The sequence below is a fragment of the Bufo bufo genome, chromosome 8 (assembly GCF_905171765.1).
Source record: "Bufo bufo chromosome 8, aBufBuf1.1, whole genome shotgun sequence".
Lineage (NCBI taxonomy): Eukaryota > Metazoa > Chordata > Amphibia > Anura > Bufonidae > Bufo > Bufo bufo.
Window position 1 is genome coordinate 31,561,840 of NC_053396.1, and position 21,924 is coordinate 31,583,763.

The 21,924-nt window shown below is 46.9% G+C and overlaps 1 protein-coding gene across 4 annotated transcripts in view; it reads left to right on the plus strand.

The window, feature by feature from the left end:
* Window positions 1-21,924, plus strand: part of GOLGA1 (golgin A1) — a 799,579-nt gene that overhangs the window by 45,066 nt on the left and 732,589 nt on the right. For all 4 annotated transcript variants that reach the window (XR_005773994.1, XR_005773995.1, XM_040406051.1 and 1 more), the window contains 7 exons: window positions 699-868; window positions 1,033-1,144; window positions 11,179-11,274; window positions 11,602-11,727; window positions 14,174-14,269; window positions 15,391-15,486; window positions 21,641-21,736. Coding sequence is in view for 2 of the 4 variants with exons in the window: in XM_040406051.1 (XP_040261985.1) it covers window positions 699-868; window positions 1,033-1,144; window positions 11,179-11,274; window positions 11,602-11,727; window positions 14,174-14,269; window positions 15,391-15,486; window positions 21,641-21,736 (792 nt within the window). In the remaining 2 variants the exon portion in view is untranslated. The remainder of the gene's footprint in view (window positions 1-698; window positions 869-1,032; window positions 1,145-11,178; window positions 11,275-11,601; window positions 11,728-14,173; window positions 14,270-15,390; window positions 15,487-21,640; window positions 21,737-21,924) is intronic.

Genomic DNA, 21,924 nt, shown 5'->3' on the forward strand with positions numbered 1-21,924 from the left:
TTCTAGCGATATTCCCTCATTGTCTCAGATGGGAATACCCCTTTAACTCTTGCTGTAGGGTTACAATAGAGATTTACACAGTTTTAATAGATTACTGCATGGACAGTCTTGCAGACCTTTTTTTTTTAAATGATTGACACATGTATTTTGGGCTTAAAAACATTTTTGTAATAGGTATTTATAAAAAATCATGTGCCATTGGTTTCTGCAGCTTCCATTTTCCACTTTAAATTACAGCTGCAGAATGCTATTCACCTTGAAAACCTTCAGAATGACTACCTTCACCATCTCCATTCCCTCTCTGATCTCTGTGGAAAGATCTTCTAAGCTTATTTATGCCAAACTTTGACTTGGGTGTAAATCCGCTTAGAAGATTGTTCAGGAGTCCTCGGAGAGGGCTGGACAGCTGGTCTGATGGATTTCTCTGTGAACAGCATTCTGCAGCTGCTATATACAGTAAAACATAGACGCTGCAGAAGACAAAACGATCTAAATGTTTTAGTAAAATCTTATTACAAATACTTATTTTAGCTCAAATATATGTAAATCAATAATGGTTCTTTCCTTTACATTTCCAAAGACTTTCCTACTATACAGGAAAGGATAGTTTCAGGGATGAACATTTTCATTATGACTAGGTATTGCATTTACACTTAGTCTAATTGACTGACAGTTTTACTTGTGGGCTAACATTTCAGCTGTTAAAGAAAGAAGAATTACTGAGTAAAGCTGAAAAAGACTTAGAGTTAAAATGCAGAGAAGCCGAGACATCTCAGGCAGAGCTTCAGGACAGCCAGCGTCTCTCAGATAAACTCAAGAAAGACCTTGAGCAACTCCAAGAAGAAAACTCCAAGCTGGCTGAGCAGAGGTGAGCATCGGGAAAAGCGTTGCTAACTATGTGTCTAAAGTACTGCTGCATGTAACATATATTATATGTAACATGCAGTTAAAAAAAAGACACAACTCCTTCCTACAAGCTCAACTTGGCATGTCATAGCTGTCCTTAAAAAGGTTTGTGTTCTGGTTCTACAGGACAGAACTGGCATCAACTCAGGAAGGGGCAGAGAAGAAGGTTACCGAGCTGGAACAGAGACAGCAGGAACTCCAGGACTTTATCCAGCGACTGTCTCTGGACTTGCAGAAGGTCAGTAAAATGTGTAATCACACTACAGGATACAGTATATGTCTTTTACTCCTCCGTGTCTTTGGGAGACACAGACCATGGATATAGCTGTTGCCACTAGGAGGCGGACACAAAGCAGTGTTCACTCCTTCCATCAGCTATACTATTCCTGCAGGGATTAAGCCAAATCACTTTGTAGGTTAGTGTCTGTAGGAGGCAGACATGCTTGCTTTTGCAGACCTGCTAACCCTTTTATTTTTTTATAGTGTTTGATTTAATCTGGTAACTTCTGCACACAGATTACTGGTGGCTCAACTACATGTTCTCCACTACAGGAGAGGGGGAAGACCAGCGGGTCATCAAACCCACTGCTCAACCCCGACCTCAAGAAGACAAAATGGTACGGTGGACCACCAAGTCCCCCTTTTCTTCTGATTAACTGCCACTGGAGCTCCTACTACCCCCATTCCCCCCCAGCTCCCCGGATCATTTTCGATCAGGTCCATCTCCCTTCTAGACCGATCTAGCAACACATTTCACTATCTCCCTGGGTCCCACTTTATGTAACATCGCAGCAGGAGTCAGGCAACGACTAGGCTTCCTTCCCTGGGCCCCCTGGTCCACTTCATTCTCCCACTGTTGTGTGTTTTTCCCCTTGGTTAGGCGCTTTGTGGCGCGTCTCCAGTAAAAATTTAGCCCCCCGCTTCAATAGAATAAAGGCCTTACTTCCCGGGGGAACTTCCTTTCTTCTAGCACAGGCTCAAACTCTCCCTCCTCTTATGTGGCAAGACATCCCTGCCTTCCTCAAAGCTTGCCTACTTCCTGCCCATCTTTCAGAAAGTAGTTGCATCTGCGGCTACTTCAGTGCTCCAGACCTCCGTGGCATTTTACTCCTGCTGAACCTCGCCTGGTTTATCCACTGGCTTTCTCTTTTACACATGTTGGGGACCTCTGCAGTCCTGGTGAGAGTAGCCACACTTGACTTCCCATCCTGCAGGGATAGGCTTTAACCCTTGGCCATGTTGGACTCTGGAAAAGACCCCACCAGACAGTTGGTGGTCTTGGTTACTCATTTTGCTGCTCCTCTTGTCACACTAAGTTACAGTGAGTTTAGTTGGAGCCCCTCTGTGCGTCCTACCTCCGCCTGCTGGTGGCTTCTGGCGCCTCCCGAGTGGACCATCAGTGGTCGCTCTCCATCACGAAAAGTGCAGGACGTCTTGCTTACTAATAAAGCCATTGTTTAGCTGCTGGACTGTGAACCACTCACACCCTAGGTCTGTTCACAGGTGATCTAAAAACTGAATGCCTGGACTTGCTCTACTCTTTCCCTGAGGACCTTGTCAAAAATGGTCTTCTTCCCCTTATGGTGGACACGCTTGTTTCCCATCTAGTAAAACATATCATCCTGCCTATGCCGGACGCAGCTTGCTTCTCTGATAATAAGGCTAAGAAGCTGGAGTCTTTATCCAAATCATCATTTAAAGCCACCAGGTCCACTCTGCTCCCCGTTTTTTTTCTTCCACTTGAGTCAGCAAAGCTACAGGTGAGTGAGCCTCCTCCGATACAAAATAGGATTCTCCCCCATTCCTCCATCTAATTTTTTAGGGCATCCATACTAACCATCCACTACCTTATCAGGAAAAATTCCAGGATTTTTGTTCAAACCTGTTTTCATTTCCCAAGAAGTATGGGAACGTTCGCCGTGTACTGAATCTGAAGATCCTCAGCAGATTTGTTTGAGCCAAACATTTTTGCATGGAATCCCTGAGATTGGTGATCTGTTCCATGGAAGTGGGGTAATTCCAGGATGCCTACCTTCACAAACCAATAAGTGCTCCTCACCAATAATATCTTAGATTTGCAGTGGTGTCCCTTCATTTCCAATTCGTAGCACTTCCATTTGACTTGGCATCGGCTCTGCGATCCTTTACTAAGGTGTTTGCTTCACTCATGGCACCCCATCCTGGAAAAAACTTATTCCATAGCATCCAACCTAGCCAGTTTAACTATAGTCCTTGATACCTTTTGCTGATTTGGATGGCTGATCAACATCCAGAAATCCAACTTGAGGCACTCCCAATGTCTAGTGTTTCTGGGAATTTGCTTGGACACCTGTCCTCCTTCCTACGTTTACGGAGCAGCATTCTCCAGATTTGTCATCCTCACCCATCTGTATATCGCCTCTGCATGCAAGTACTGTGTCTCATGGTGGCAGCGATGGAACCAGTAAAATAGAGATCCAGCACTCCAACGGATGATTTGCAAGTTACTTGTATTTTTCGCTCGTATCATTGGGGGACACAGGACCGTGGGTATAGCTGCTGCCACTAGGAGGCAACACTAAGCTGAAAAGTGTTAGCTCCTCCCCTGCAGGCTATACCCCCTCCAGGCAGGAGAGAGCATATCAGTTTTTAGCTTAGTGTCGTAGGAGGCAGACCTCCCTGCTTGCAGGATGGCTTCCTTTGGTTATTTGTTCTTCTTTTATTTTATCTTTTTCCATTTTATCTTTTTCCCTTTCAGGTGTGGGAAACACAGTCGCCTAGCCTCTCTGTCTACCTGGGGAGCAAGGCCGGTGTCGGTTTCCCTCACCACCCGACCTCCCCCAAGAAGCAAAGGTGGACCAGGGCAGCTCAGCTCCCCTGTTTCCCGCCAGCCAAAGGGTCACCTGGATCCGGCAAGACCCTCCCGCCATACCAGTCTCCTGCCACTTTGGGTGCCAGCTGCTGAAGAGGTGACCCTGCTGGTCCACGGGGGGGGGGGGGGGGGTGAATAGAAGCGGATGAAGATGGGGTGAGTAATTGGGATTAGGTGAGTATTCCTCTAAACCACCCCCCCAGCTCCGGGCCACAGGGATACCCTTAATGGGACGCCATACTATGCTGAACCCCCGATACCTCCCGGATGACCACCGCACTACTTTAGGCCATGGCTTCTTTTCGGTCCTACCCGAGTTTAGCGTTGCGGCCGGTATTCGCAAGCGGGCCCCTTTAGCGCACAGCTTTGGGTCCCTGTGTTCTCCGGTCGGCCGCTCATCTCTAATTTAGGCCGCGGCGCCTCCCCCCGTGACATGTGGCGGGGCTTGGCTTCCTGCAGCGGGTCAGAAGGCAGTGCTGGACCTCCGCTTCCCGCGCGGACTCAGCTTCTCTCTGTAGCACGCTTCTTCAGGGAACACAGGGCCTGGGATCTCCTGCGAGCTGGTAGGACGGTTACTTTCCCTCTCCAGCCTTGAGACCAGGGGGTTTGGTAGGCAGCCATGTCCGAACCCACTAGTGACTCCCGCATGCCACCAGCCGCCACTTATTATGCATGCATTAAATGCAAAATTAAATTCCCTCATGGCCAGTTGGACTCTATATGCTCCGCATGCCGTGCGCCCAGACAGGTTCTACCCCCCTAGCCTACGCAACCGCATGACCACCCGGACAGTGTGGAATCGGACTGGGCCCGTGCCTTATCCCGGGCAGTGGAGGACCCATCTAAAATTTCCCAATCCACCCTCTCCCTCATGGGTCGTTTGGTTGATAAATCCCCACCTGCGCAGTCTGCACCCTCCTCAGGCGAGCACCTTAGGGGCAGACCTTCGCACAAGCGGCGCAGAGCAGGACGTCATTCCTCCTCTGACGCCTCAGCATCTCTGATTGTTCGGAGCCCGGTTAGATTAAATTATCCCTGAGGCTACGGGCGGTAAAAGTACCCACCTCCCACTGGGCAGATCCAAGCGCACGTTCCGCGCTAAGCCTTCAAATTCCCGGGGCCATTCCTTTCGCCGCTTCTTTGGCACACGACCGGCAGCAGGAGCCCCTCCCAGATCCTCCACGGAGGACCAACGGAAAAAGCCATTCTTTAGGCCTCAACCAGTCTGGCGCCCGTGAGCACAGCCCGCCCGTCCCTCCACCAGCAAAGAGTCCTCCACATGAAGTTGCGCCCCCACCCTGGGTGGGGGGTCGCCTCCTTCTTTTTCAGGAAATTTGGCGGGCTCACATCTCAGACACGTGGGCGCTCGAAATCGTAACCTCGGGTTACAAGATCGAGTTTGCGTCCCCTTCTCCGCAACCTTTCTTTCTGTCCCAGCCCCTCAGCGATGCAGGTCGGGCTGTCGCCTTTTTCCAGGCGATCCAGTCTCCCCTCAAGCAAGGTGTGATTTCCACAGTTCCTCTAGCGGAACAATTCACAGGTTTTTATTCAAACCTATTTGTTGTCCCCAAAAAAGAAGCATCCATTTGCCCGATTCTGGACCTCAAGTTGCTGAACCGTTTCCTCCGGGTTCCACGCTTCAGGATGGAGTCCCTTCGCTCCGTTATTGCTTCACTGGACCGAGGCGAATACCTTTCTTCAATAGACATTCGAGACGCGTACTTACACATCCCCATTAGCCCGACGCATCAGCGCTTCCTCCGTTTCGCGGTGGGGCCCCCTTCGCTGCCATTTCGTCGCCCTTCCATTTGGCTTGGCGACGGCACCGCGAGTATTCACGAAAGTCCTCGTTCCTCTCCTAGAAGTTCTTCGTACCAGGAACATCACCCTGGTTCCCGATCTGGATGACATCCTGGTCAAAGCAGCGACCTTCAATCAGAACGAGAACAGTCTGCGTATCACTCTGGATACCCTGGCACGGTTTGGCTGGCTGGTGACCTTCCAGAAGTCTTCCCTCCGTCCCACCAGACAAATCAGTTGTCTTGGCATGATCCTCGACACTGCAGCGGCATTAGTGCGCCTCCCCCTGAACAAGCGGCTAGCCCTTCGGCGGGCGGTCCGTCTTCGCCTCCGGCGCAGGTACCCATCAATTTGGTTTTGCATGCAGGTCTTGGGTGCAATAGTCGAGGCGGTTCCGTTTGCACAATTTCACACCTGTGCACTTCAACAAACGATTTTGTCGTCGTGGGACAAGTCAGGAATCCTTGGACCGTCACACTGTCCTGTCACCAGGGGTGCATTCAGCACTCAGGTGGTGGCTCTCTGCCCCGACCTTGGAGTCTGGAAAATCCTTTCTCCCGGTCTCATGGACAGTCATCACCACCGATGCCAGTCTTCAGGGTTGGGGCGGAGTCTTCCCGCCTTGGACAGTCCAAGGCGTATGGTCTCAGTCGGAGTCCAAACTGCCCATCAACATCCTAGAACTCCGTGCTATTCATCTATCCCTTCTCCATTAGGCCCCTCTCCTGAACGGCCGGCCGATCCGGATCCAGTTGGACAACGCCACGGCAGTGGCTTATATCAATCACCAAGGAGGAACCCGCAGTCAAGCAGTGATGGCGTAGTCGGCAAACATCCTGCAGTGGGCAGAGACACATGTACCAGCTCTATCGGCGGTCTACATTCCGGGAGTGGAGAATTGGACGGCAGATTTCCTCAGTCGGACGACCGTGGACCCGGGAGAGTGGTCTCTGCACCCGGAGGTGTTCGAAGCAATCTGTCTCCGGTGGGGCCAACTGGAGATAGACTTGACGGCGTCCAGGCTCAACCACAAACTTCCCGCTTTCTTCTCTCGAACAAGAGATCCCAGGGCATGTGCCGTGGTGGCACCATGAAACGGGTCCTCCCTGTTGTACGTGTTCCCGCCTCTTCCTCTCCTGCCCCGAGTCCTAGGCAGAATCCGGATGGATGGCATCCAGACGATCCTCATGGCTCCGGACTGGCCCCGTCGCGCGTGGTACACCGATATCATCATCCTTCTTCTAGGAGACACGCCGTCGCCCCTTCCGCTCAGGGTCGATCTTCTCTCTCAGGGACCTGTCTTCCACCAGCATTTAGAGTCTCTACGTATGACGGCGTGGCTGTTGAAGCAGAGCAGTTTTCCTGACTAGGTCATCCACACCATGATTAAGGCCAGGAAACCAGCGTCGTCCAAAATCTATTACAGAACTTGGAGGTCTTTTCTGCGTTTCTGTGCGGAATGTGACCTCCCCCCACTTCGATTCTCTCTTCCCATTCTCCTCTCCTTTCTGCAATCGGGTCTGGATTTGGGTCTGCCTCTTAGTTACTTAAAGGGCCAGGTGTCGGCGCTGTCAATTTTTTTCAAGCGTCCTTATCGCCCCCCTTTGCCTTCTTGGGACATGAACCTTGTCCTTGGTTCCCTCCAATCTGCTCTAATTGAGCCTATGGACGCAGTTCCCCTCCGTATTCTTTCCTGGAGGGTTGCATTCCTGGTGGCTATCACTTCCATCAGGCGTGTTTTTGTTCTGCATCACGACAAGGCAGGGCTCCGCCCCATACCTTCTTTTCAGCCGAAAGTGGTCTCTGCCTTCCATGTCAACGAAGGTATTGTTCTCCCTTCGTTCTGCCCCTCTCTTTCACATCCTAGGGAGTGGGATCTCCATCAGCTGGATGTGGTTAGGGCTCTCAGGATTTACTTATCCGTTTCTAGCTCTTTCCGCTGTACGGACTTTCTGTTCGTCGTCCCTGAAGGTCCTCGCAAAGGCTTGGCAGCCTCCAGGGTGACGATTGCCGGGTGGATTTGTTTGGCAATTGCTGAGGCATACCACTCCCGGGGCAAGGCACCCCCCCTCTATCACGGCCCACTAGACCAGGGCGGTTGGTGCTTCTTGGGCTCGTTTCCAACATGCTTCCGCGTCACTGCTGTGCAAGGCAGCGACTTGGTCTTCCTTGCACACGTTCACCAGGTTTTACCAGGTGCATACTTTTGCATCAGCAGACGCTGCTCTTGGCCGCAAGGTCTTTCAGGCAGCAGTGTCTTAAGCTTCGGCAAGGATGTTTTCCATGGGCATGTGGTTCTTCCCTCCATGTGGACTGGTTTGGAACGTCCCACGGTGCTGTGTCCCCCCAATGATACAAGCGAGAAAACCAAGATTTTTGTGGACTCACCTGTAAAATCTTTCTCGCTTTGTTCATTGGGGGACACGGGGGGGTCTCATCGGAGGATCTGATATGAGGTCTGATGAAAAATATTTTGCGTCTTTTATAAAGCGAAAAAACGAGATTTTTGTGGACTACTCACCTGGAAAATCTCTTTCTCTCTTAGTTCATTGGGGGGCACAGCTCCCACCCATTGTTTTATGTTATTGCCGCAGGTGGTAGCGGTTGGTTTGCCGGTGGGGTCCTCAGTCGTGTTCGGTCCTTCCGGCATCAGTTGTGTTCTGGTTTTCTTCATGTATGTTTTTTTTTTTTCTCCTACTCCTACTGCTTGGGCACAAACTGAAATGCTCTCTCCAGGCTGGAGGGAGTATAGCCGGCAGAGGAGGAGCTAACACTTTTCAGCCTAGTGTCGCCTCCTAGTGGCAGCAGCAGCTATACCCACGGTCCTGTGTCCCCCAATGAACTAAGCGAGAAAGAGATTTTACAGGCGAGTCCACAAAAATCTCGTTTTTTCGCTTTATAAGACGCACCCCAGGTTTTAGAGGAGGAAAAATAAATTTTTATTATTTTTTCATCAGACCTCATATCAGATCCTCCGATTAGACCCCCATAAATATCAGGACATCGGATCAGACCCCCATATCAGGACATCACAATAGACCCACATATCAGCCCTCCATGTCAGACCCCATCAGACCTCAGATCAGCCGTTTATTTCAGACCTCATATCAGCACAATGTGAGACCCCCGTCAGACCTTTAGATCAGCCCTTTTATTTCAGACCCTCATCAGATCTCATATCAGCACTCAATGTGAGATCCTCATCAGACCTCAGATAAGCCCTTAATTTCAGACCAGACCTCAAATCAGCCCTTTTTGTCAGACCCCCCCTCCATCAGACCTTATATTAGCCCTTTATTTCAGACCCCCATCAGACCTCATATCAGCACTTAATGTGAGACCCGCCTCAGATCAGCCCTTTCTTTCAGACCAGAGTGGTATCAGACCTCAAATCAGCCCTCGTTGTCAGACTCCCCCATCAGACGTCAGATCCCCCCAATCAGAGTTCCTTGCCAGAACCCCCATCAGACCTCACATCCGAATAAAATAAAAAACTTCTCTTACCTCTCCTGTGCCGCAGCTCCTCTCTATCTCCTGCAGCAGTCGCGCTCCCATGTCTTCTCCGCCCGCGCTGCACTGTCACCTGACTGAGTGCAGCGTCAGGTCATAGTGCGTGCACTACGTCCTGATGCTGTTCGGGGTCAGGACAGTGCAGCGCCGGCCCCAGGAATGAAGAGGGTGAGTATTACAAGCGCTTCACTCCCTACTCCCACTGCACCTAAAGCATACTAGTGAGCGCCTCCATAATGGAAGCGCTCACTAGTATTCGCTTTATAAGATAAACAGCCATTTCCCCCCCACTTTTGGGGGAAAAAAGTGCGTCTTATAAAGCGAAAAATACAGTACATGTGATTTATTTGAAAGTGTTCCAGCTGCATATATTTAAACATTTTCGGCCTCAAGCCTTCATGGGATACTGGAAGAAGTAATACAATGATAAGCAATCAGTTCCAAATGATATTACATACTGTCGGGCATAAAAAGTGCATATTGAACAAAAAAATTGCATACAGAAAAAAAAATGATGTACAGTGGCATGCAAAAGTTTGGGCACCCCTGGTCAAAATTGCTATTACTGTGAACAGTTAAGAAACTTGAAGATAAAATGATCTCCAAAAGGCATAAAGTTAAAGCCTATGTACACCTTCGGTGGCAATTTTTATTTATGATTGCATTTTACTCATTATTGGCTAAAAATCATATTTTCAATTGGCCTTTATAAAATATTCAATTGGCCTTTAAAATATTGAGCCATTCTGTCACAAAGGGTTAACTGTTCTTCTAACTGTGTGACTGGTACTTTCACTTTGTGCCAGTCTTCTAATAAACCTTATCTCCAAACTACTAAGAGGACATACTTAATAAACAACAAATCACAGAAAAAAAACTAAGATAAAAACATCCTGCATGGTATGATAAATAAATATGCTTGCATCTTTTTTGTTAGTGCATTATCCTTTTTTCTGTAATTTTTTTTTTTTTTTCCGTGAATGTGGCCCTGGACATCCGCACATTTATTTATCATACCGTGCAGGGTGTTTTTATCTTAGTTTTTTCTGTGATTTTTTTGTTTATTATGTAGTATATGCTTGAGGGAGTGGCACCTTCAGGTGTGAATGCGCTCCTATTTTATCTTGGGAGTAGACCGCCTTGATTAGGTGCTACATATAGGTGTGCTTGCTCCTCCTCCCATTGGTTGCTTGATGCACATGGAGGTGACTAGGAGCAGCACACCATATGTGCGGCGTCTGCGCTCCTGAACATAGAAGCCCAATGGCTTAGGTAGTTTTAGCGTAGGATCTGCCTGACCTGAAACCACCTTGGCGCTAGGTAGGTGGGCACAGATGTGTTATGATCAAAATATATTGGCTAAGAGTCTCAGATCTTGGTCCATATATAATGCTTGCATCTATTTTGTTAGTGCATTATCTTTTTTTTTTCAGTGATTTTTTTATTTTTTTTACATACTTACTTAAAGGGGTATTCCCATCAACAGTTTTCATACTTACCTGCGGCGAGCGCGGCGTTGACCTCCTGGATTCGGCTGGGCGGGCTCAGTCAGCTTGACTGACGTCTTCTCCCGGCCGGGCTGCACGTTGTCCTCAGCACGCACGCCGCCGTGACTGCGCCAAGGTGACTTATTCCTGGCCTGTATAGTACAGAGCCGGCGTGCACGTTCGCGGCTCTGTACTATACTGGCCAGGAAGAAGTCATCCTGGCGCATGCGCGGCGGCGTGCTCGTTCAGGACATTGCCCGTCCGGGAGAAAATCTTCAGTCTTCTGCGCAAGCGCGGCCACGGGATTCGACAGGCGAGAGGTGGCCGTAACCAGGGGGGGACGAAAGACAACAATCAGGTAAGAGGGGACTTATTTTCTCAAAAAGGGTGGAAATTGGGTAATAAAATGTATTTACAAAAATGATCACTGTCAAATCATTACCAGATTTAACAGTGATCATTGTGATGGGAATACCCCTTTAAGCCACATGTATTACTTTTCTAGAACCTGTTAATAAATAGTGTGGTCATATTGCAGACACAAGTAGATGACACTTTCGTATATGGAGTACAGTATTTGGTAATCTATTCTTCATACTGTATTTCCGTTGCCTCTGTACTTAGGCCCAGGCTGGAGCCTGTAGCAGCGAGAAGAGACTGAATGATGTTCAGAATGAATACGAAACGCTAAAGCTACAGCATGAACAGCTGAAATCCAAGGTACGGGTCCTACACATTATAAATATTGGTTTAGGCTTCTGGCAGACTCCTTTTTAGGTACAAAATATAATACTGGGTGGGCACCCATCAGCATATCTCTGACACTGGGTTAGTCAGCAGTTATAGTTCTCATAATACATAAAGCAATAGAGGCAATTTAGCGATCCACCAAAAGGTCTAGTTGTCTTCCTTCAGAGAAACTGATCTACTAAGCCTAACACCGTGTATCCTAAGAAATAATGCTTAGAGGGGAGAGAAGAGGGCTTGGTTTCTACCATTCTTACTGTAATTTCTGTCCTTGGTACTGAGAATGCCTTTTTGCACTAGATGGCAATAGAAGCTGGTGAAAAGGATGCCTTAATTATCCGCTTGCAAGAAAAAGTCAATTTGCTGGCGAAGACACTTGAAGGAACTTTCTCTGGGGAGAAAGGTCTGCAAGAACTTCTTATGGAGGTGAGCATATTGTAGAGACCAACCTGTGGTGGTGCCATGTTGCCTAGCAAATGTGGGTGAATAATCAAGCGTTATGTGATTACTATGCTAAGGACAGACGCTGGGAACCATATGATTCAATGTTAAAGGGGTTGTCTGAACCTGGACATACCCACATTTTCACCCAGGCAGCCCCCCCTTTTGTCCTGCGCAGAATCGCGGGTGGCAAAAGCTTATTTTTTTTTAGGAAGATCCGGTGACATACCGGACTCTCCATAGGGACTGCTAGGCGAAGGATTCTGGCCAGCAGTATATTTGGTGACATCACCAGCATTAATGGGCGGACTTTAGCGCTGTCCTAGCCTGTAAAACGGCTAGGGCAGCGCTGAAGACGGCCCATTAGTGCCGGTGACGTCACCAAATACACTGCTGGGTGGGAGCCGCCGCCTAGCAGTGTAAAAACATAAACATGCTAATATCAGGGGGCCGCCTTGGTAAAAATGGGGAAATGTCTGGGCTCAGCTGTGAACCCAGACAAACCCCTTTAAATTACATGTTGGCAATGCAGAATAATACCCATCCATGTAATAAATAGATAGCTTAAGTCCACTTGAGTTGGAACTGTTTCAGCTACCCTCCACTATGGAAAAACATAGAGAAGAAAACCTTAGAACCCTAAAATCTTTAATTTTATTGATATCCTTAAAATACACAAACCACCATATTAAGGATTTAAAAAAAAAAGGGACCAGGGGATGGGTTACGTGAGGGAAAACAATCGTTTGGGAACAACTCTTTCCCTATTGAGATCCTAATTGACCCTCATCCCGGAGGCGTCATCTGAAGGTGGTGACCGTCCGTCCCCGTGCCTGCCCTGGATTACCCTAGAAAGCCCTAATCAGTAACCAACGAACCTGTCACCCTGACTCGTTTCCCCCAGTCTATTGGGTTCATCAGGGGGTACTCAAGACGGGTGCTTAAAGAACTGGGCTAATAGAAATTAAGCCAGATAAAGGTGGGGCTGCTGGTGCCGCACCTGAGGGGTTAACTGCCGCTGATCGCAGCTCCCTGTCAGGGGCAGGGTGCCGGCAATGCGATTCTGCTGCCGGCACCCGCCTCCTGTATTATGTGTTAAAGTCTACTTTTCCTGGGTCCAGACTTTAAGTATTAGGCTACACAGAGCGGCGCCCAGCGATGTCCCAGCACTTACTATTAGTCCTGGGCGCCACTCCGTTTGCCCGCAGTGCCCCATTACTGTCTCCTCTCCTGCTCCATATGCTAATTACTATCGGAGCAATAGGGAGGAGACATCAGCTTCTCTAGTGGGCGTTCCTTCTCCCTGGCTGTAGCGATGTCCAATCGCAGCGCAGGGAGAAGGAACGCCCACTAGTGAAGCTGATGTCTCCTCCCCATCGCTCCGATAGTAATTCGCTTATGGAGCAGGAGACAGTAAAGGGGCACAGCGGGCAAACTGAGCGGCCCCTCCTCCGCCCCTCTCTTCTCATTGGTGGCAGTGGCAGCACAGGGGGAGGGAGACACTGCTTCCTTCTCACCTGTGCTGCTGAGGGAACATGAGCGCGCTGACAGCAACGCGCTCATGTTCAGAGATACTAGACTGCGCAGAAGCGCAGCCCAATATCGAAAATTAATATCCCGGCATCGTATCGATACCGGGACAAAAGTATTGATTGGGTATCGAAATTTCGATACCCGCAACAACCCTAATCTTACTTGTTAAGAACGTCGTTAACGTGCACACATTTCCTCCCCCTAAATTCTCGGATTGTTTTGCCAATGTAATCCAGGGGGCAAGAACATTGTCAGATATATACCACCCCCAAATGTATCTCATTGCTGTTAAGACTGTCCTCTATGGCTCACTGTGGGGATCCTGAGCCAGGGAACCAATCCATGAAGTCCATGTGGATAGGAGTTGTCTACATAAGATGAGGAAGCCTGTAATGTTTTAAAAAGTGTTTTTTTTTTAATGATAAAATACAAATTACAAGCCCCTTTTAAAGGGGTTTTCCGAGACTTTAATACTGATGACCTATCCTCTGGATAGGTCATCGGTATCTGATTGGTGGGTGTCCTACATCCAGGACCCGTTTGAGAAGGCAGCGGAGCCCTCAGTAGTGCCACAGCCTTCTCTCAGCTTTTCCTAGGCCAGTGACAACATGTTCATGGGTCACTTGGCCTGCGCGCAGCTCAGCCCCATAGAATTGAATGGGACTGAGCTGGGATACCAAGCATAGCCGCTATACAATGGACGATGCTGTGCTTGGTAAGCAGGGAGAAGGCTGCGCCACTCACATGAGTGCTGTTGACTTCTCAAGCAGCTGATCGGCAAGGGTCCCTGGTGTCGGACCCCCACCGATCAGATACTGATGACCTATCCTGAGGATAGGTATTCAGTTTTAAAGTCTTGGAAAACCCTTTTAATACTCAGTGGTATTAATATTTGCAGAAAGCAGGCCTAGAAACACGACTGGATGAGACAAGACAACAGTTATTGGAGACCAGGAGTCTACACTTGGATAGAGTCTCTCAGATGGAATCCCAGGTAAATATAAGCTTATTAATTGTATAATGAGCCATTATGAGAGAGGTTTGTACTCTTCTATCTGCACAACGTATTTCATTATTTCTCATCCAATCTTGTTATTGTAATCGGCAGAAATATTTCTAGTAGTCTTAGAGGCTAGTTTCACACCTGCACTAAAGCTATCCGGCGGGCAGTTTCTGGTTCTGGTTTCTGGTAAAGTACATGAAGGCTGACGACCTCCCAGGTACTATACTGTGATACCGTGTTAGATGCCAGTCTTAATGAAGCCCCATAACTGGCAGTGGATCGCATCCAGCACCAGTCTAAATGTAAACCAGCTTCCAGGCTTACATTTAGACCATTTTCTATTCCTAAACCAGGCGTAGAAAATGATGAATGAGATGGGCCTGCAGGCCCTTTCCCGCCCACGTCACATCCACAATTTTAGACCTGGCGTGAGTGGAGAAAAGTCTCAGATTGCGGCACAGTATAATAAATCACCCCCTAAGCTTTTTATGAATTATATCCATGTCTAATTTATAAAGGTGAACATGCACTTTAACAATCTATTATGAGGTTGCTGTGTAATTCCTTTCCCAGCTGAGGACATAGTGGCTATGGTCTTGGCAGTGACCGGGCCAAATACATTCAAAGCTGCAGAATTATTCTGTGGCTTTGCTTGTGTTCGTCACTTGTTCTGAAAGAGCTATTAGATGTCTATTGAAGGAGTTATACAATCCCTATAATGACCCCCGGAATGCCCGGGCCCCTCCTCCAGAGCATACTTACCTGCTCCCAGGCACGGGTGTCCCTCCAGATCCCTGCACCATCACCGCTGCATCTCTCCGTCGCACAGATCAAAACATCCGGCGACAGTGGGAGGAGCCAATAGAAGGCCGTGACTGTGACCAGCCTCCCTAGCGTCACCCGCGATGCTAGGGAGGCAGGTCACCATTGCCGCCTGTCAGTAGTGATGACCGGTCGAGCTCTAAGAATGTGTTGAGGTTTATTTCTCAGGTAGTCACTTTTTAGGCACAGTTGCACGATTTATCATTGACTATAAGAACTTATGGTTTTGCTTCTTGTGTTTCCTTTCAGGTGTGTGTAATGATATTTCTCAAATGCATTTCCTTTTTCAGACTGCAAAACTAAACAGCAGGTTACAAGATATGCAGGATTTCTTACAGCAGAAGGACACAGAGATGAACCAGTTCAAAGATGAAAGTTCCTTAAAGGTTAGAGGTGCTCTGCAACCACTGTACAATAGAGGGAAGTAGCTCTCTTCTCAGTTCACAAAAAAAGCATCATAAGTGATAAACCCATTCTTCAGTTGAGTAAAGCCTTTATTCTTTGTTTAAACCTGTTATTACTAATGTGTCTGGTAGGGACCAGCTGCCTGTGTGATATTGAAGGGGTTGTCAGCGTCCCTCAAAAATAAACTGATCACAGGATCACTAGGATTGCACCGGGTAGCAAAGTCTCGATATTTTTTCAATACTTCCATACGATACCAGGATTGGGGTGTTTTTTATACTAAGCTGCGCTATTGCGCAGCTTAGTATCAGTCCCTACCAGAGAACATAGCATACGCAAAAGCGCAGTGCGTGCCGTGTTCTCATAATTGGCTAGACAGCGGAGATGGAGGGAGAACGTCCGTCCCTCCTTACTGTGACGCAGCGGCCAGTGCTACAAGTGAAATAACTGAGTAGCCTGATGGGGGAGGTAAGGAGGGGGAGAATAGGATGGCAGGGGAGAAGGAAACTCACTGCGGTGCTGGATCTTTGTTAAAGGACCTCTGATGATGTCATCGACAGGTGACCTGTACCATCCACATTCTGCTGTTTTTACAGGTATGTGTTTTAGGCTACATGCACATGACCGTATGTGTTTTTCGGTCTGCAAATAAAACCGGATGACATCTGTATGCCATCCGTTTTTTTTGTTTTTTTTTGCTGATCCATTGTAACAATGCCTAAAACGGACAAGAATAGGACATGTTATATTTTTTTTGTGGGGCTGCGGAACGGACATACGAATGCGGATAACACATGGTGTGATGTCCGCATTTTTTGCAGACCCATTGAAATGAATGGGTATGCATCCTATCCGCAAAAAAAAAGGAACGGACACTGAAACAAACAACGTTCATGTGCATGTAGCCTTATGCTGTGTGCATGTATTAATGTGAGGCACATGGTCTTATTACATTAGTATCTCCATGTGCCTCACGATAATAGCAAGTGACCCCATCATGTACTACCTCATATAATCAGCAACAGGGGGTTAATGATGGTGTCACATACTATAAATATGAGACACATGGAGGTTTAAAATTAATAACACCACGTGCCTCCCATTAGCGCTTTAACGCACGGTGCCGTACATGTATGGCATTATGTGCAGGGAAAGGTATGGAGTGGGCTTCTGCGGTAAGCTGGCTTCACACGCGTCGGGTGCCGTCTGTATATAATACAGCAATGACTAGGAACAGCGATCACGCCAGAGGTCGCAATAACGCCTGTACAAGCGTCATAGACGTGTGTTCGGGCGAAAGTCAGTGAGCGCTGTGAACGGCACGGGCAGCACAGAGATGCTGCCTTTGCTTGAAATAACCAAATGCAAAGCTCCTCACAGCACGGACCTTTGTTAATGGTTATTTTGGACGGGCGCTGGAGAGATACAGGTCCTACAGTAGGGGAAGCCGGCGGGATCTGGAAGGAGGTTCCTGGGGGTGGCTGCAGCACGGAGTGCTGGCAACCATGGCCCAGTTTGGTGCTCGGCACAACATGCTGTGACCTGAAAAAGGAAGATTATGCCACCCTAGGCTGAGATTAGATCCTGGAAGCAAGCAGAGCAGCCAATGACACCCAAGTTACCAGGTAACCGTGTCTCCTTCCACCCACCGCAGCCAGGGACAAGCATACAAGTTTGCTCAGAAACAGTTTGTGCCATTGAAATTAGTTGGAAGAGAAGCAATTGCAGCACTGATCCAGAAAAGATCAGCCCCATCTCAATAATGGTAAGAGGTGTGATTTAATCCTGGCTCCTTTCATATTGTAGTTATAACCCTATAATGGACCTAGGTAACACATTCCCTCTGCAAAAACATTCTGTGTTATGGCTTCATTAAATCTAACAGCACCCATAAACCTTAAATTTCAGTCATACCGCTCCATTCTCCTGATCAGGACCTTAACCACACATGCTGCGCCACGTACAACACACTGATGTATGCAGTGCTGTGTGTGTGATGTATGCGGTGCAGTGTGGAGTGCCAAGTGATAAAGTACAGAAATGATCCGCCATATTGGGCTGGACTTTATCACTTGGCTATAATTGTCAGTAATGGTCCCCCACATAAATACTCATCTCCCCATTCACGCCACCGTTATTTATTTACGTTGTTCTGCTCAGTTACAAAGATAATGGAGTCCTGGATCGGGCACGTAAGGGTGGGTTTTTGTCTTGCCTTCAACATACACAAAAACCATATACTTTAACAGTCACCTCAGACAGATGCCATATTGTGGCATCAGTCACCATGGCGTTTCATTGTAAAAAGTATACGTTTGTTTGGGGAACTCTGCAGGATGGGAAGCGTAGTGTACCATGTTTTTCCATCCTGCAAAATCCAGTAAAAAACATGGTGGCTAATGTATATATTTTTATTTTATTTTTTTGTTATAATGGAAATCTATGGAGGCGTCTTTTTACATGTATGACAAAAATGTGATGTGAACCCAGCCTAACTGACAAGGAAGAAGCTGAACAGACTCCGCCGATTACAGTTTCCGTTCAGGATCTGTCTTTTTACCAGACAAAAAAAAGAGCTGCATATGAGTTTTTTTTGTCTGGTCCTTCAACAGAATCTGCAACAGAGGCTCCAATGCAGATGTGAGCAAGTGCAGGCCTTCTCGGGTAAAAATACTCCTCAAAAATGGTCAGAGGAGTATTTTTACTCTTCCGGAAAAAAAACTGTAGTGCGACCTCTGCATCACGCCGAACCTGGCCATTTAACCCCTCAAATGCCACATTCAACAGCGATCACGGCATCTGTGATGTAAGGCAGAGGGATGCGGCTCCCGCTGCCTTCCGATCTGAGCCCCAGCAGTGAAATCACAGGGCTCTGATCAGTTACCATGACAGCCTGAGGCCTGCTAAGGATAGCCTTGTGCACAGCTTCGCAGGGAAGTTACTATCACCGCCCTGGAAAGCCTTAGCAGGCCTCAGGCTTTCATGGTAAGTGATCGGATCCCTGCCATTTTTACTACAGGACAAAGGGATCAAAGGATCCCAGGTTCTAGCCCCCTAAAAGTTAGTTAAAAAAGTAAAAAAAAAAAAACAACACAAAAATATTAAGTTTGAATCACCTCTGTTTCTCAATTTTACAAATAAAAATATACAAAAAATAAATATATCATGTATCACCGCATCTGAAAATGTCCTAATTATTAAAATATTTTAAAAAATGTTCCTGTGTGGTGAACGCCGTAATGGAAAAAACAAAAACATGCAATTAGCAATTTTTTACTCACCTTGTCCCTCCCAAAAAAGTTGAATAACAGTAATCAAAAAGCTCTGTAGACTGAAAATTAAAAGGGTATTCCCATCACAGAAAATGGGGGCATATCGCTATGCCCGCACCTACAATGAGAACCGAGCGGTGAGAGCTGTGGCTGTGGCTGGAGGATCCCGGGTTTCCCCGCACGCGCGGCCCCTGCTCCCATTAATTTCTATGGGGCAGACGGAAATAGCCAAGCGATATGCCCCCATTTTCTCTGATGGGAATACCCCTTTAAAGTTATGGCTGTCAGAAAATGGCGAATCAAATAAAATTATAGATTTTTTATTTTTTTTCTCAAAAGTTTAAAACAAAACTAACTATACGAGTTTGTTATTGCTGTAATCATGTTGAGCTGGCAACATGAGGTTAATGTGTGGGTATTGTGTTTTTTTTTTTGCGTGCTATCGAGTATAACAATACCTTTTCCAGGTATTGAAACCGTATCAAAATGTTGGTATTGTGACAACTCCCCGCTGCGGTAACCCCTAGAGATCAGCTGTGATCTGCAGGGTAATCTGACCTCAAGTACTCAGTTCCAGCTCAGCATCACCACAGGGGACATGAGCCTTGCTTGTGCCCTTTCACATTTGTGTAATATGGATGTTCGGGGGGCTTCAGAGAGATACTATTTGTAGCCATGCTCTGCTTCAGCTAATTGATGGAAGCCCCCAATAAGAGACTTCCCTGAATCTAAACCTTTAATACCAGGTCTTTGCCACATACAAGCCAATGGTATACAGTTATCAGTGTGTCATGTACTGTATATAGTTGTATACTGTTTACAGCTGTCAGGGGGTACATCTAGCCGCTATCCTGCAAGAAGTGAAATAGTGCACCCCCATCCTTAAATTGGACATGAGGAAAGTAGAATTGTATATTTGTCTAGTTGTCTATTTTATTACAAGACGACTTGCACTACAAATACTTCACGCACTTAATGAGATGTGTAAAAATAGTAATATCAAGGTACATAGAGACGCTTCCCTACAATTAATAGTTGAGAGAGGGGATAAAAAAAAGTGATTATTTCAATGATATATCAAATGCTACTAGATAAATATCTGGAAGCGTTCCCCTTATCCAGAATGAAGGGATGGGAGAAGGACATAGGTGAAATACCCCAAGAGCAATGGGAAGATATATTAGAAGCCATACCGAAAGTATCATTGAGTGAAGGTGGGAAATTGTCACAACTTTTCATCGTACATAGAGTCTACAAAACTCCGGTCTTTTTACACCGCATTGGCATCAGGACGGATGCAAAGTGTCCACGATGCCAAGCAGAACCAGCAGATCTAATACATATGTTGTGGCAATGTCCACGTCTAGATGGCTTCTGGTCAGATGTATTGGCAGTGATTCAAAATACCTTTTCACTGCAAATACCTCGAGATTCCAAAGTCTGTGTTCTGGGTTATGTAACGGATATTGGTGGAGAGGAGGCAGACAGGATTGCAGTTGGCCGATTACTATATGTGGCCAGGAAACGTATTGCCCTACATTGGATTCAGTCATGTCCTCCAGACATTGAGGAATTTCGAAGTAAAGTAAACACGATGTTAGTTTTTGAGAAAATGGTGTTCAGGAAGAGGGGATGTCCTCAAAAGTATGAAAGATTGTGGCGCCGCTGGCTGGTTAATGATGGATAATACACTCACCTAAAGAATTATTAGGAACACCATACTAATACGGTGTTGGACCCCCTTTTGCCTTCAGAACTGCCTTAATTCTACGTGATTCCACAAGGTGCTGATAGCATTCTTTAGAAATGTTGGCCCATATTGATAGGATAGCATCTTGCAGTTGATGGAGATTTGCGGGATGCACATCCAGGGCACGAAGCTCCCGTTCCACCACATCCCAAAGATGCTCTATTGGGTTGAGATCTGGTGACTGTGGGGCCATTTTAGTACAGTGAACTCATTGTCATGTTCAAGAAACCATTTTTCCAGTCTTCAAAAGTCCAGTTTTGGTGAGCTCGTGCAAATTGTAGCCTCTTTTTCCTATTTGTAGTGGAGATGAGTGGTACCCGGTGGGGTCTTCTGCTGTTGTAGCCCATCCGCCTCAAGGTTCTGCGTGTTGTGGTTTCACAAATGCTTTGCTGCATACCTCGGTTGTAACGAGTGGTTATTTCAGTCAATGTTGCTCTTCTATCAGCTTGAATCAGTCGGCCCATTCTCCTCTGACCTCTAGAATCCACAAGGCATTTTTGCCCACAGGACTGCCGCATACTGGATGTTTTTCCCTTTTCACACCATTCTTTGTAAACCCTAGAAATGGTTGTGCGTGAAAATCCCAGTAACTGAGCAGATTGTGAAATACTCAGACTGGCCCGTCTGGCACCAACAACCATGCCACGCTCAAAATTGCTTAAATCACCTTTCTTTCCCATTCTGACATTCAGTTTGGAGTTCAGGAGATTGTCTTGACCAGGACCACCCCCCTAAATGCATTGAAGCAACTGCCATGTGATTGGTTGACTAGATAATTGCATTAATGAGAAATAGAACAGGTGTTCCTAATAATTCTTTAGGTGAGTGTATATAGACAATCCATTAAGAGCTGAAGTGGGAGTTGGGGGGTGGGATGGGTATGTTGCAGTATACCATATATGTAATTTGCATAGGTATTTGTTGCTGTATCATATTATATAGTTGAAATGGCGCCTTATGTCAAAATATATGATACATCATGTTTCATTCTTTGTAACAATGCTTTATTGTTGTACGTTTATACAATAAAAATTATCTAATTTAAAAGAAGAAGAGGACCTGCATATGGATGACCCACAATATTCCTTGTATGCTTTGTGTTCTTCTTTTCAGCTCAGAGATGTACAGCAGACGTTACAGACAGTCCGAGAAGAACTACACGCTCGAGAGAAGGAGCTGAAGCAGAAAGAGGAGCAAATCACTTCATGTGTATGTATCAGTCCAGCTGCCTATGGCTGCTCACAGCATTGTGCACAGACACTTGTGAATGGTTTACTAGTGGTACAGTTTTCCATCAGGTCTGGCATTATTCACTGAAAAGTTTGTAATTGATTATTTTTGTATTGCTTTTGTTCAACTTTTTAAAAAAATAAAAACTTGTGCTTTTATGACAAGCA